Here is a 16,558-nt window from a genome sequence, read left to right on the forward strand (position 1 = left end):
AGGTTAATGAGCAAGTGACAGTTTGAACAGACAATGTTACACAATCACTACAGGTCTTTACAAAAGCATGAGATATTTCCATAGGTTTGAATAAACTGGATATGTCAGGATCTGACAGTGGACACAGCAGTGAGACTTAGTAACAGGCATGGAGAAGAGAGAAGAAACATTCTATTATGCCTTAGTTTCCAACCATTAAAATCTTACTCAAACTCTAATCAAGTCCTCTATGACCTTCTCTGAAATTTTTATGAAACTGCTTCTAGTCCAAAATGGCACCTTCATCTCCTAAACATGTCACTTGCTGTCCGTGACAATTTCGCACTTCGTCGTCTGCCACTGTATGCAACTATGAATCTTTGGATCTTTGTAACCCCAAATCTTCCTCTCCCGGAGAGTACCAGGCTCATAGTATTAGGCAGAGGTAGGAGTTAAACAACTCTGAAGATAGACAAATTTTAAAAAAATAGAAATGAAAGTATGTTTCACAAACCAACACATTTAAAGTCCAGTGCTATCAAGTGAAGAGAAAACCTACAGAATGGGAAAAATTGTCCCAGATAGTACTCAAAGGACTAATTCCCAGAACATATAAAGAACTCAGAAAAACTAGACCCCCAAAATAAAAGACCCAACCAAAGATGGGCAAGAGAAACGAATAGACACTTCTCAGAAGAAGTACAAATGGCCAAAAAGTACATGAAGAAATTTTCTACATCACCACTACAGAAATGCAAATTAAAACAACACTGAGATTCCATGTTACTCCAGCAAGAATTGCCATCATCAAGAAATCAAGTAATAACAAATACTGGTGAGGCTGCAGGGAAAAGGAAGCCTTCTACATTGTTGGTGGGAATGTATATATAATTATTATATATATTATATTATATATATATATAATATAAACAGTATGGAAGTCAGTATGCAGATTCCTCAAAAAACTAAAACTAGAAATTCCATTTGACCCAGCCATTCCCCTTCTATGTATCTCCCTGACAAAGCTAAAGATATCATATTACAGTGACACATGCATACTCATGTTTGTAGCAGCACAATTCACAATAGCTAAATCTTGGAAGCCTCTCATATGTCTATCAACAGACCAATGGGGGGGGGGGGAAACTGTCGTATTTACACACAATGGAATACTACTCTCTCACAAAGAAGGATAAACTTAAGTCATTTGTAGGAAAATGGATGCACCTTGAGACCATAATGTTAAGTGAAATAAATCAGACTCACGAGCTTAAATATTGCATAGTTTCTCTGATAAAAGAAACCCAAAATATAAATAAAGAGCAAAACAAGTATGACATAATCAGAAGTAAGGAGACAGGTCTTTCTCAAGTGGAAAAAAGGTCCAGAGATGGAGGGAGCAGAGAGGAGGGGATAAAAAATTAAGATGTGTTATGAACATATCTAAATCCCCACAACAAATGTGAATGTGTACTGCAAACCTGTACTAATAAAAAATTAAAAATTTGTCGGGCATGGTGGCACACGCCTGTAATCCCAGCCCTCGAGAGGCTGCAGCAGGAGGATCGCTAAGAGTTCGGGGCCAGCCTGGGCTACGCAGTGATTTCAGACCCAGCCTGCACTACAGAGGAAGACCCTGTCTCAAAATAAATAAATAAATAAAAATTTATACAAAACATTTTTAAAAGCTAGTGTTAAATGATCTCGTTTTAATTGGTGATGAAATTTTAGCCCCCCTAATCGATTCTTGACCCCAGAATGGCAGCGCATGGGAGCCTGGAGTCCCTCCGGAGCCCCGGCGAGCGGGACAATGTCCACTGCACAACACGGTGCGCTGCCCTGATCTGGGAGGCCAGGTGCTTTCAAAGACGAAGATGGCGAAACACCAGAAAACATAAGTCATTTAAAGCAGCATTTCTGCAAGAAAACATGAACGCTACAGAGTGAGTGAGTGAGACAAGACACCGCATAGCTGCACCCAGCCGGCGGGGCGGCCGTCCAGAGCTCACTGCTCCCGTCACCACCTTCCAGCCTGGAGGCGCCCGGGCAAACCCTGAGGAACACTGTGTTAAGAGTCACCTGGAAAACAGCACTGCCGCTCAGGGCCTTCCCGCGGGTCAGGCTTGCCGCGAGGGACCTGCAGGTGCCGCACTGCCTCCTCACAGAACCACGGTCTCCGGAACCGCACACAGCTTGCCAGGCTCTGCCGGCAGGAGGCGAGTGCGTGGGATTCACACATGAGCCAGTGGACCCCGAGTGCTGCCCCTCTGTGTAACCACAGTGCCCGAGCAGCCCTGGCAGAGGCTTGCACTTCCGGGCCTTACGGGTTTCCAGGGAAACTTCAAACTGGAACCAAACACCAAAACACCTTTGAGCAGTGGCTCAACAGCCTCTCCCTGCCACGTCTCCTGATAATTCATTCCCGGGCAAGACAAAGGTGCCCGAGAGGCTGCCAAGCTCCCAAGCAAGGGCCCTGTGAACTCCAGCGACCCCCGGGGAGGCCCCTACACGGGAGGCACTCAACAGTTGTCTGATGTATAATTAAACTCCGAGAGTAATTAATAACCCAGGATCCCCTAACAAAGGAGATACGCTGGAGTCCGGAAGCATGAGACTCTGTCTCCCCAGAAATTAACTGGCTCCATTCCCTCGGCTGGTTTTCTTCATAGATCTGAGAAACAAACTCGGCTTTTCAATCATTTCTCTCATCACACAGTGGGCGCAGTCTGGAGCCCCGCTACGGAGTTCTGAGGCCTTTCCAGATCAGCCCCACTACGAGCGCCAACACCGCGGAGGAACAACCACAACCGCGTCAGTCCTGTTATATCCATCAGTGAGGAAGCGGGGCAGACACAGGAAGGGCTCCGGCGCAGGGGAAGGAGAGGGCCTGACCACGCCTGCTGCCTCTGCAGCAGACAGCGCTTCTGCTGCTGAGTGAAGAGATAAGCCTGTGCATCATGCTAACATCAAGCGTCCGACTGAAACAGGATAGCCTAGAAATAGTTCAGAAGCACGGGATACTTAAAGCTCGAAAACGTGCTTTCAAAAATGTTATTTTTATAACCCAAATCTGCACAGGAAATTTTGTTATTCTACTCCTGTTCCACAGCCTAAAGATGTGTATTGTCCTAACACAAAGACTTCCTAGACCGAATCCCAGTCAGTTTATTTAAAAATCGTGAGAACCTTACTCAATACCATCTTGTCCCAAACAGCATCTTCCTCAGCAGACACCTTCACTCTCCTCTTCCCTCTCTCTGAACCACTAACCCACATTCACCTTGAGTGCAAAATACAATGTTTAGGGTATTTTCCATTTCTTATATTCAATTGGCGTCTACTTAAAAATGCAAATTTTAAATATCCACAAACCAAAGTTACACCTCTTCATTCGAGATACCTGCTTGAATCACTCAGCAGACCCGAAAGCCCCATCACTTGAGAAATGCCTAATCTATTTCATTTCATGCTTCATAACGGGCTTTACTAAACTGCTATGCTTCTGGGGTGATATTTAACAGTGTCCCTCCACTTAAATGTGCACATTCTTTGCCTCAGCAGTTCAATATTTAGAAATTATTTTTTAGAAATATGGACACAAGTGCTCGAATATGTAAGAATGTTTACTGCAGTGCTACAGCAGGTGCCCGCTTATCAGTGGGATGTCTGAAACCGATGTACAGAATCCCATATAGACTATGTTTTTTCCTATCCACGCATACAAATGATAGTTTAATTTATTAATGAGGCACGGGAAGACCTCAACTATAATAAGTGATAGTAAAATAGAACAATGTGGGTCTTTCCCCTCTGAGAGAAGATCTTTTTTTTTGGTACCGGGGATCGAACTCGGGTCCTTATGCTTGCAGGGCAGGCAGTGGAACTGAGAAGATCTTCTTGTACTTGTACCTTTTCACCTTCAGCAAGTGCCTTCCAGCTTTTCTTCAGCATCTCGGATTTGCCAGCATCCCTACCCTGTCACTTTGTGCCACCATTGAGTAAAACAGAGCAACGGGAACACAAGCATGGCGATACTGTGACAGCAGAGCCAGGTGCAGAGCCAGGCCGGCTGCCAGGTGACTATGGGCAGGGCAGGTGCTGCAGAGGAGGGTGTGGCCCAAGTGCCGAGCAGGCAGGCAGGGTAGGGTGCTGCAAGATTCCACCACATCACTCAGAAAGTCAGCGACTTACAACCGGAGTTACTTACTTCTGGAATCTTCCACTAGGTATTTCCAGGGACAAGATGATCGTAGGTCACTGAGCCTGCAGACAGCAAAAGTATGGATGGGCCCGGGGTCACCACCCTTGAAATGAAACGTTGGAACCAACCCAAACGACTGCCAATAGGGCGACGGTTACGGTGCAGGCACACTGGAGAGCACGTGGAAGGCACTAACAATGAACATTAAGGCAGATGCCCATGATATGCAAAATGAAAAGGAAAGCAATTTAAAGAACATGTACAGGGGCCAGGGATCTAGCTCGGTGGTTCCACCACCTGCCTCGCAAGTGCAAGGACCCGAGTTCAATGCCCAGTACCAAAAAAAACCCCAAAAAACATCTCTCTTTAAACGCATGGATCACATGCTTCTGTTACTAAATATCTGAAAACCCCAGGTCAGATCACAACAGGCCGTTCACAGATGTTCTGTGCACACAGATGCGAATACACCTTCACAGATGTTTGAAAATGAAATACAAACAAACTTTTAAAGAGCGTCCATCTGTGATCCTAGAGAAAAGGTTCCACCCTCTTTACCAATAGGATTCCAAAGTCAAAATTCCCTGGAGAAATTAAAAGCCTGAATCAAGGGCTGGCTAAGGCTCTGGGGGAGGGGCGCCGGCCATATCCGGCCCGGCCCGGAGAGATGCCCAGACCTGGCTCCCCAGGTCGGGAGACCGAAGCGGTCGCTCAGTTCTCAGTCACGGCGGCCTTCTCGGGCCCTGCGCTTGGTGTTTGGAAGGATGGTTTGCAAATGTTTTTCTGAAACTCTTAAACTTTGGAACAGTTGTGCAACGTGGGAACCCGAGTGAGAGCCTCTTGAATGTGAAAACTGTGCACGGTGGCCCTCGGCCCGCAGGGACTCTGCTGCTTTCCCCTCACCCCCTCAGAGCCCTGACGGGCGCGCTGCACAGCGCTCCTCCCTCGCAGGAGCCTAACACAAATGACTACCCTGTGCCTCAGACAACAGCCCTAAACCAAAAAATTACCAAAAAATGGATAAATGTAAAGTAAATAATGACACAGCAAGCAAACTGTCTGTGATCAGCCATTTAATTCAGTAGGTCGAATAGATACTTAAAATATTGTAAAAGAAAGTGAAATATTTTCAAACCAAATAAAATAATGGTGAATTAACAAGTGGATCTTCTTGCCTGGGGGCTTTTCAGCAGTCTGCAGCACTCCCCGTCGAGGCCAATTTTAAGAACTAAATATAGCTGCCGGCCACCAGGATGACACTCACCCACTCAAATGCTGTGTTTTATACTCTGACACCTGATAATGTACGAGAAAGTGTTTAATAGATACGTGTTAAGAAATGTGCTCATGCTAATAAAGTAGCAGATCGTGAAATATCTCCGCTTTGCACATACACCGGGATACACAGAGAGACTATTACTGTGCCTAGCAGGCACCAAGCTCTGTCCAATCCCCAGCCCCTAAAAGGAGAAATGACTTCCAGGGAAAGGAAGACTCTATCATTAAGAATTCATCTCCTCAGATGAAAGAGATTTGGGGAGTACAAACCTTCACATCTTCAAGATGCCATAATTTTTAAATGTCCTCATAAAAAGACATTTATACCGTGCAGCTCATTTCAGTAAAACATGACTTGATTACCAAGTCCTCAGCGACACCATGGTTTATTTCAGGAGCCTGAGTCACTTCCCTAAAGTTTTGCCGCTATGTCTTCTCAGTGAAAAAGTTCCCAAGCTTAAAAGCTCTCAAGGAAATGGACCAAAACATTCTGGAAAATTCATCCTCTGCAGGGAAGATAAGATAACCACAGTTTGAAGGCCATCGGACTGAGGAAGCACACTGGGAAGAAAGGCAAAAGGAACAGCTCCTCAGGGTGGTGGAAGGAAACATTAAAAAGACCAGGTCTGTCCTGTTTCATGACGCGACCGAACCAGACACCATCCTAGCCACTATCAAGCACACCGTCTGACTGCAGCACTGCACTTGTCTAAGCATCCAGACTTTCTTTTGAAATTATGCCACATGAGTGCATTTCGGGGCTCACATTCGCCTGAGATCAGCACCTCAGAAATACACAATGGAACCACTTCTTGGCTCTCTCAGGATGCAGCCACAGCTTGCATCCATGTCGGTTACAGCTGATCTGAAATCTTCATGCACAAGCCAGGAGAAACATGGTGACGCTGGAATTGCAGGCAGCGTCTGAGTCTCATTCTGTGACCTTTAACTGTTAAAGAGGCTCATTCTCCCCACGCCCCCAGCAATGCTTCTCCCCCAAACAAAGCAAGACCCACTCCCTTTCCTCCCGTGTCTGCTAGGGTTCCAGCAAATCTCCTTCGAGGCCTTTTAGAGGAACAAATCATGCTCTCCTTCCCAGCAGCTGCTGAGTCTGTCCTGACCAGCCAGGTTCCCCAGTCTTCTCATGCCACCCCTGTTCAGAGGTCTGTAACCTGAGACTTAGTGACACTTCTTAGATTGTGGCAAAGACTTCCAAGTACTCTCACTTAAGCCTGCAGTGTCCCTCCTAAGGTTTTCACTGTGTCAAGTCCACGTCAGAAGCTGCTCCCTGTCCTCTGGGGTTTGGATTTCTGTATTCAAACACCTGCCCTCCAGCTCTCTCAATTCAGTCTCCACCTCATGACTCAACTTCCCCCTTTCCCATTATCCTCTACTTTATTTCCATGGCCTCTGGGCCACCTTATTCGTAGGCCTTCTTCCCGGACTACTCTTTCTCTGGCTTCAGGGACTTCTCCCTCTATTCAGCTACACCCAAGATCCCTCTCCTCCGGAACACACTCTCCCAGGGTAATCTCTTCCAGCTCCACCAGTTCGCCAAGAATCCCCAGTCTCCACTTCCCCGGCCCAACTTCCTCCTTTGGGACACTTCTACCAGAACAGCTAGTGGGCATGGACAGGACAAGTCCTCCTGCCTCTCCAGTTCCTCCTCCTTCCCGCGATTGCTCCTACTTCATTATACCGGACGACTCAGCCTGAAAATCCAAAAACCAGCCTGATTTTTCTGTTTTCCGCAGCAGCCTACATGCGAGCCATGGGTTTCTGCTGGTATCATCTTCCACGGTGTCCTAGACACATTCTACTCCATCAACTCTGCTGCTGTGAGTGCAGCATAACCCCGGCCCCTCTTGTCTGCACTGCTAAGAGGCTGACCTAGAAGCTCTTCTCCCTCAGTAACCCGAATGCTCTTCTAAAAGGTCAGACTCTACTGCTCTCTCACTTGAAATCCTCCACTGGTCTCCACGGTACTTGGAATAAAACTCAAGCTCCTCACACTAACTCTCGAGGTCTCTCGTCCCTGACCACAGCCTGTGCTAGTCCACCATTGCAGCCACTGTGCTCCTGCCACAAAGTCACTTTCTGTCCCTGAAACCTGGCCAGGTTGCCCTCGCTTACAGCCCAGGCTGGAACCACTCTTCCCACCTGCATGCTCCGATCTCCCAGCTTTGCAGGGGTGGTTCCTTCTTGTCACTCAGGTTTCAGGGAGGCCCTTGCTGACCCCAACCCAAAGTCTACCCAATCATCCTACATGCTGCCCTGTTTGACCATCTGCTTTGTCATTCCTTAGAATGCCGTTGAATACTTTTTTCCTTCCTTTATTTTCCCCTCCCCTCTAGAATGGCCGTCCAGAAGAAGGGGCCTCTGTTTTATTTACTGCTATACCCAGGACCTAGAAGTACCAAGAGGACACTTGATAAATATTTGATAACAAATGCTCTATGCTCAGCTTAGTAAGAGTATGAGCTTTCTGGTACAAAAAGAAAGTTACCTCTTTGCAAAATGAATACAATAAACATTCATTTGTATGACTTTCAAAACACTTTCCCAGACCTCAATTCAATTCTCCCAATACCCCTTTTGATGGTCCTCATGGTTCTTCCTTTCCACAGAGAGGAAGGTGCCAGGCGATGACACCAGGTCACACCACCAGGCAGAGGCTGTGCTGCAATTAGAGCTGAAGTGGCCAGGGCCCTTGTGCAATGGTCTTCCTCATCAGCTAAGTGAATGAATGAAAGTGATATATGGAACTGGACCCCTCCCGTCGCCCTGAGCCCTGTGTGTGCCACACTCAGCCGACTACACTGAAATTGTTCCTTCACAGGTCTCTTCTCCCTCACACTCCCCGTTCCTACAATATCAAGTTGACGTTTTAGTCCTCTGTGTACTCCCAGTGCCTAGCACACTGCCTGGCACTCTGGACTTAAACTTAGCGAATGTGCTAAATACATCAGAGCTGAGTCTTCCTCTCAATGCAGAACAGATGAGTTATTCTGGCTCAGTTCTGCAGAGTTACTCTGAATGTATAAAACCCCCACAGCTCTACTGAAAATTTCACATCACACAGCATCTTTGAGTCTCTTCACTGACAGCTTCTGGGTCGTAAGATGCAGGAAGTGCCAGGAGCTCTGTGACATCCTCCACATCAGGGCCCCAGTGCACTGCCCACTTCTCTATGTGACCAGAGGGCGTGCAGAGAATCTGAGGTTTCCTCAGGCTTCCTCACAGCCTAGTGACAGGTGATATACCTCCCCAGGATCTGTATACAGGGGAGAAGCCCAGTCCCAGACACGTAATGGAAAGAACACTGAGCGGGGTATCAAGAGTCACAAGTTACAATCCCCACGGTGATGCCACACAGCTGTGTGATTATGTGCAGATTTCTGTCAGCTTCTCAGTTTCCTCATCCATATCGTAAGAGGGACGATCCTTCCCAAGGAAGGTCTTAAATCTGTCATTCTCTCACAGTCATGGTTCTTATGACATTGTCCCCAATATCTTATTCCTTCCAGTTTCTAAAACCAAAACAGCTGATGGAGGAATGCCATAATTAGGTTTGAGGAAAGCAGTAAGAGAAAAACATAAATAAATGAAAAATGAATGAATGAATGAATGAGAAATGTTTTACACCCCTCCCATGAATTTTCTATCAGGATGCCAGATTAAAGCAGATTCTTTATGAGCAGCAAATCGAAGTCCCACAACACAGAAAGTTCAAAGTGCTTTACAACCTCCCTTAAAACCTTGTATTTATTACCATATTTTAACTGCAGCAAACTCGAGTCTTTGGAAAGATGAGAATCCAGGGAATGCTGGACTCATGTCATTGATTTCTAATAATCACACTGGTTTACCTCCCGTCACCACAAAGGGCCTGCCTATCTCACAAGGTATTGGCCAAGGATATGGCACCAACAATGCCAAAGAAAACAGGCAGAAGGGTGTAGTCCATGGTGTGCCCAAGCCTACGGCTAGCTGTTTCAGGAACACTTCAAGGTGGTTACTAGACACTGGTAGCCTGCCATTAGCTGTGGTGGGAGAATTTACACCATGTGATACATAAACAAAACAAACTAGGAAGTTTTGCTTTGTTTTAAAGAGAGAGTCAGTTTGTCAACACGGTGGATAACTAAAAAGACTCTGGTAAACACAAACAAAGGAACACCTAAAGGCCAAAGAAAAGCTTCCTCAACCAGGAAAACTGAGTTTTAGACCTAACACTTCCAACAATTACCCATGAAAACTGCAGCAAATCTCTGAACTGCTCTCTTACTGACTGAAACATAATAGAATTCAAACAAGTGAACTCAAAGATCTCTTTGGGATCTAAAAATGAGGATTTCCAGGTTCTCTGTCTGGTCAGATGTACCTGACTCCACCATGTCTAGACCACAGTTTGGCAGCTTCAGTCCAACACATTCAGCGAATCAGCCATGCTCAAACCTGGCCATACTTCTAAAGTTCCAGGATCATGTAACTTGAGGGGCACCACAGAAAGCCTCCACCGGACTGAAGGATATCCTGAGATGTAGGGCAGAGGCCCTCAGAGCCCGTCTGCCTCTTTGTCAAATGTGTGTGATTTCTACATCCCATCATAGCAGCAAGGTCCCTTACAGAGCCTTCCATGCACAGAAGCAGGAAGGGACAAAGGCGCTGCCAGAAGATATAAAAGAAGCTCATGGATTAACCCAAGAGTTCCAGCCTTGACTCTGACCCACCATCTTGAGTGCATTTCACAAAAGTCCCTTAAAAGAAAAGACTGTGTACTGCCCAGAACCCAGCACAATAATCATGAAAGATCTGCTGAACTCGGTCCCCTGGTTTAGGGAATCATCAGTCTGGTATTATTATATGAGCAACAAATAACTTTTTCTTAAGTATTTCTCCCAGAGCAACAAAACTTCTCAAAAGCCAGTGCAGGTATGCTTATGACACAGGAGGGCAGTGTCGCCACCCGAACTTGGATCAAGGAAAATGGAAATGCTGCTCCTGCCTGCTCTTCTGCCTGTTCGCACTTCTGGACGTGAGGATTTGCAAATAGCATCACTGTTCCATCATCTTGGTCTTCCGGAGAAAAATGCATGCTGCATGCAACACATTTGGGAATGGAGTATTCGATTAGTAAATGGCAATGGTGCATTTCACCACAGTAATTCTAAGAGCGATGTGAAATATAATATTACCCAGCAGACCCATTTGTCATGGTGTTGGAAGCCAGATTTAAAAAACAATCATAGAGAGCAGAACTTAAAAACATGTATTCTCAGTCACCAAGATTCTGAATCTAAAGACTAGAACAGCATTTCAGGTGCATCCTACCCAGGACTCGACTGGACATGACGTGGACTGGACAACACGTGTCACTTTGTTCTGGGAGGCACCACCTATACACAGCCTCTCACCCAGTGGCTCCCTTCCCAGCCTGGCATGCTGCTGGTCTCCCTAGAAACATCAAGGTCCTCTTAGGGACAGGTGCCCTCATTTCAGTCAACTGGAGCTTCCTGCCTCAAGGACAGAGGCAGGTCCTGTCCTTGGTGTTTGCTAGTGGTGCTCATCACTCTGCAGCCAACTCAGCATTCTGCTGTCTCCCACTAACACAAAGTCATCAAAAAGCACGGAGAAGACAGTCCCCTGATTCCCGCTTCTTTGCTCCTTTTTGAAAGAGATACTTTTTTTTTTCATAAATAGTTCAGAGCCTGATGGATGTTACATGAATATTTCTTCACAAGTGGTTCTCTCCAGGGGCCTGGAGCACATCTGTCAGTCAGCTTGACTGTGAGGCAGCAGACCAGAGAAGGGTACAGTTTCCCCAGCAGTGCCATTCTGGTTCTCCGTTCACTCAGTGCACTTGGCTCAATTTCACCTCTGAATCTAAGGCTGAGCCCACAACTGAACTCATTTCCCACAACACCTCATTTTCAGACAGAATCACTAAGCCAAACACATCTGGAGATGCAGTAAGGTCTTGTCTGTAGGGAACAGGGAAAAGGGGCATTGCCAGAACCCCTGCAGTGGGTCCTGGTCTCCTGTGAGCCAGGACAGCACAAGGCAAATTAAAGAACAGAGACAGGAAATAAGACTTACAGAGAAGTTGGGTTCTGGGCCTGATCAGTGCTGCTCTGGGTAGCAAAGACGAAGGCATCCCAAGCTTGCCACTCTTTGTTGGGTTCATAGGGAGTAACAGATGACTCAGAGGGCAGCAATAATCCTGAGTTGACAAGAACCTTATAATCAGAGGAAGTATCAGATGTCTTCGAGGGTGGCTGTAATCCAATGATCATGAGGATCTTAGGTAGATAAGGAGTTTAGGTTGACTAGTCAAGATGTTCTTACAACAGTAGGTGGGGTGAGCTAAGCTGATAAGAAATTTGTCCCTCCCCAGGTGAAACCTTTCTCTTACTCAATTCCCAAGGGACCAGGATGTCTTCACCTGGCGTAATCTTGCCCTTAGGTGTCACAGCATCATGGGACCACTGAGGTCTCAGCTGTGACTGGAGGCAAAAATGGAGTTGTGCTTTGGCATGTCACAGCTGGCCTGTAGGCAAGAAGACTAGGCCTAATCATAATTTAATTGGGAAATGATTTTTCCCCAAAATTATGTAGAATGGCTCTGACATTTGTCTACTTCAAGCCCCAAAGACAACTTTCAATCATTTATTTTCCAATATAAATTTTAGACCTGGATGCTCAGTGAACTATTTATAATGTTCAAGCAAACTTGTAGGGTACCACTTACCACAACTTTATTCTTTATTTAGAATTATATTTATTTATTTATTGCAGTTTTTGCTCATTTATTTATTTTTGCATGTTAGGCAAGTGTCCCACCACACAGCTGCACTGCCAGCCCAAATAACATTATTCTCTTACCGTGCTGCTTGGTCAAAAGTGTTCCATGAGACAGGTTCTTTGCTCATCACTTGGTGAAACGCTTTGACTTTTCAGGTCATTCTGAGATCATGAAAAGACCTCTGGTCACAGTCAATCACAAAAATGTCTGTAAAGAAAACATCCAGTCCTGTGCAATAGTCATAAACCTCAAATAGCAGTGAAGATTTAAAATGAAATCTTTGCTTTTGCTCAGGCCCACTCCTAGCAGAAAGCCTTGGGGGGAGGGCGAGTGGCCATCTCTGTGTTTCCCACTGGCGCTGACTCAGGGTGGCTGCAGGGCGGAAGCAGGAGAGGTGGGAGGCTAAGAGAGGTCTGGCTGAGATGGGCCTGACCCTGTCACGCCAAGGCCCTCATCTGGAGAACCCGGGGTAGCATCAGCTGCTCGAGGTCCTCCTGGGGAGCAGAAGCAGCGACAACCCCCAGGAGCTCTGTGGTGGGCCGACATAACACAGGCAGTGCACATGCAAGAGCCCCTGTCCCAATACCTCGGGCAGTGCCAACCACCGCTCATTTCACCAGGCACAGTCAGAGCCCATTCACTGCGTTCCTCATGCTGACTAGGCTGAAGCACTTGGAGTAGCTCCCTCCATGGCCCTCACTTGAGCTGAGGGGGTTCCTCTTCTCTGTGTTCAACAGCAGAAACACCTTTCCCATCCCCAAAGAAATCCTCCACCAAATCCACAACCCCTCTGCCACCTAGTGGCCAGGTAAGGGACCACCTCTTCCCCAGTCCTGCTTGGGTGGCCAGGGATCTGATTGTAGGAATGGGGAGGTGGCTGTTTCCTTACACTTTGGGATCGCCACTGCAACTGAGCCAGGATGAATTCCACTTCCCATTCCTGAACAGTAACGTTGCTCTTAACCCTTGAAATACAACTTATACCATCACATTTTCCAGCATACAATGTTTAGGTCTTTTTTTTTAAACTCAACAGATAATTTATTCAAAACTAAATGATCTATACTTTGCAGTACAATAAGTGGAAATAGGAAAATACACTCCATGTCTTGCACACACAGACAATTTAATCATATCACGCCATCATCATGAGAGTTGTCACTTTTTTTTACAAATAGTCCTCAACTTACAATGATTCCAGTTAACAATTCGTTTACTTTGTGACAGCATGAAAGCACACCCATACAACCATCTTGGTTTTTTACTTTCAGTGCAGTATTCAACAAATTCACATAGATTACATCCAGCTAACGCCAGCACTCTGAGCACATCTATGGGAAGGTAGGCTAAACTGTAATGTTGAATCAGTTAAGTGACTAAATGCATCTTTTATTTACAGTGTTTTCAACCCATGATGGAATTATTAGGATGCAACCCTACTGGAAGTCAAGCAGCATCTGTACTCATTAAATCAAGCTCCCAAAAAGCATGTTACACACAGGCAGAAAAACTCTCCTTGGATATTATTTTTCCTATCAGATTGGTATTTTTATCAAAAAAGAGCAAGCAACTTGCTGGAGTCAACAGAGGAAGCAAGTGGCAAAGCAGGGGTTTGAACACAGGTCCCTCTGATATCCCAGTACTGACCGGCAGCCTCTGCTATATACACTGGGAAGTTTCCAACAAGGGAAAGTGGACCAAATGTATGCTCCAAATTCAGGAAAATTTCAACTCCTCATTGTCCTAGCTGAACAAGCTTAGAGATTTAATGAAATCCCTTTGTCTATCTATTCAGCCATAAAATGGGGAAAGTAATAACCCCCTCTGGTAGATATCTGTCACAGTGCACAGCACCTCCCTCCCTCCTGTTCTCCCCTGTGTGCCACCCCTAACTGCAGGTGGACCCTTGACAGCTTGGAGAGTAACTGGCCACTGACAAACCCTAACCGAGATCCCACCCCTATGGTTGTGTTAAAAACTGCACCAGTAAAGATATGTAACGTTTAACTTAGTGCCTGCAAAAAATAAATGTGTCAATTAAATGTTTGCCAGCTACAGGGAACATGAACTGGACTAGCAGATGTGAGGTTAAGGAGATTACTTAGGAAGCGCTAACGAACACTCAACATGGCGAGCATCAGAAGAGGTAACCATCCTGGAAAAGACGGCTAACTCGCAACTAGCAGATTAGATGTGCAGGTTTCAAGTGAAGCAGTCAAAATCTTGGCAAGGTTCTTAAGCCCGAGAAACTAAAAATTACCCCCCAAAATAGAGAAATGAAGAGCTGGTTTGCCAGGTTATCCCATGTGGGCCAGAGGGGTGAGGGGGCACTGAGGGAGCTCTGCACCCGGAGCTTCTGACAGAGGTGGGTTGGGTCACGGGGTGTTGGGCACTGCACCTCCTGGTGGGGACCCCTGCTTGAAGGGTATAAATGCCCTTGGCACCACTGGATGCCATGTTGCCAGTGGGAGGGCACAGATGGCTCCAGCCATCAGGTAGTACCTCGAAAAGTAGTAAGAAAAATTAAGAATCAGATCTCTAGGAGTCTCCAATGAAGAAGTGAATCATCTTACTCTACAGAAATCTGCAAAGATGGAACGGGGCTCAGCAGAGGCCCAGCAAACACCCATTTTCCCATCTTCCAGCTCTCAGGGTCCAAGAGGAGAGACAGAGAAAAAGAAGAATCTCAGAGGAGGGGACCAGTGCCTCCAACACCTGGGGCCGGGCCTGACAGGGGACAGCACCCCTGTGGGTCTTCTGAGCATCACCAGTCTGAATACAATTTGCGTGTTAATGAAAGGTTTGCTTTGTTTTGTGTTTTGATGGTATCAGCCCCTGAATACAACCCCACTTCTCTGGCGGGCAATCTAAGACAGCAGTCTATTTCAGAGCAGGAAGAAAATCTGACTGCTGGGCTCAGCACTGAGTCTTACCACTGTCTTAAGGTTTCAATGGAAAGTTTGACCACGCGAAAAATCACCTTCAGGAGAGGACTTTAGTGCCTAACTCCCTTTAGAAGCAACTCCATGCAAAAGAAATTCTGGGACACGTGCATTCTCTCCGAACTATTTTCCTTGGCAGCCCATCTGGGCCCCAGCCTCTCATTCATAAAATGAGGCCAACAGAGGAAACAACAGCTGGTTTCCTTTCTAACCCTAAACCTCTATAACTCTAAATTTTAAAACAAACAGCAACAGATGAGTGATACACAGTATTTTAATGATTCCAAATAACAAACTATATGTGTGTGTGTATATATATATATATATATATATATTGCTTCACTACCAGCATCCAGCTTCCCTAAATAAGAAGCATGCTTTCCAGACATTTGAGTAAAACTTATTTGAATTAAGAATTCCAGAAGTGCCAGGGATTTAGCTCAGTGGTGCAGTGCCTGCCTCGCAAGTGCAAGGTCCTGAGTTCAATCCCCAGTACTAGGAAAAAAAAAAAAAAAAGAATTCCAGAGGTCCCAAAGATAACATCATGTAATAAAGAAGATAATATTGCTGCCGATCTTAAAAATGCAGATATAGTTAGAATTTTATAAGTAAAAGCCTAAGTTTTAAAAAGAAATTATGTCAGTTTCATAGCACTCCATCCCGGCAGGCAAATCTCAGGAGGAGCCAGAGACACTACTCCAGCTGGCAGCTCCTATCCTCAGGTGCAGGCACCAGTCACTTTGTTCCACTCCCTGCAATGGCTCTGAAATGGACAGTCTGGGCAGTTGCATTCCCAGAGGAAGAAACGGCTGCCACAGAGCCCAAAACTGAGAATTCAACCTCCTCCACATGTTGGCTGAATTCTCAAAGTGGTCCTTTGGAATGTTTATTACATCATAAGTACACACAGATATACACATAAAGAAAAACATATCTACTAGTCATTGTAAATTCCCAGTTGGAAATTTCAAGTTTTAAAACAAATTGGATAACATACTTGCTTCTATCATTATATCTGATGCCATAATTATAGACCCAAAAGAGAAGAATTTATTTTTGCAGAGTAAAAGTTGATGATTTCTCAATCTAGTAATAATTTCAATAGCTTTTGCCAGTGCTGCAGGTGGAACAGTCATACTGTGAATATTCGGGTGTGTATTTCAATATGTCAAAATGTCACAGACATCTGCCATGCTAGATAAAACACAACTCTCAGGAAAATATCTGTGAGTGCTAAGAAGAGAAAGATAAAGGATCAAAAATTTCAGAATATAAAGTATCATTCACACTCAATTCAGGGGAAAAAATACTCCTACATAAATAAATATACAGTGCTTTCATCAGTGAAGACAG

General features: G+C 45.6%; 1 protein-coding gene across 15 annotated transcripts in view; it reads right to left on the reverse strand.

The window, feature by feature from the left end:
• Hecw2 (HECT, C2 and WW domain containing E3 ubiquitin protein ligase 2) overlaps nucleotides 1-16,558 on the reverse strand; it is a 356,226-nt gene that overhangs the window by 182,956 nt on the left and 156,712 nt on the right. The window contains exons 1-2 of one of the 15 annotated variants that reach the window (XM_087202674.1): nucleotides 12,344-12,470; nucleotides 11,558-11,681 (exon numbers count right to left, since the gene is read on the reverse strand). The exons of 12 other annotated variants lie outside the window; for them this stretch is intronic. In XM_087202674.1, coding sequence (XP_087058800.1) covers nucleotides 11,558-11,645 — 88 coding nt within the window. In that variant the 5' untranslated portion in view covers nucleotides 11,646-11,681; nucleotides 12,344-12,470. Of the gene's footprint in view, nucleotides 1-2,058; nucleotides 7,216-11,557; nucleotides 12,288-12,343; nucleotides 12,471-16,558 lie in introns of those variants that run through there. 2 more of the 15 variants (XM_021247755.2, XM_021247754.2) reach the window with 2 other exon arrangements.

Source organism: Heterocephalus glaber, unplaced genomic scaffold (genome assembly GCF_053883595.1).
Source record: "Heterocephalus glaber isolate CG9 unplaced genomic scaffold, H.glaber_assembly_v1.0 deba00001779, whole genome shotgun sequence".
Classification (NCBI taxonomy): domain Eukaryota; kingdom Metazoa; phylum Chordata; class Mammalia; order Rodentia; family Bathyergidae; genus Heterocephalus; species Heterocephalus glaber.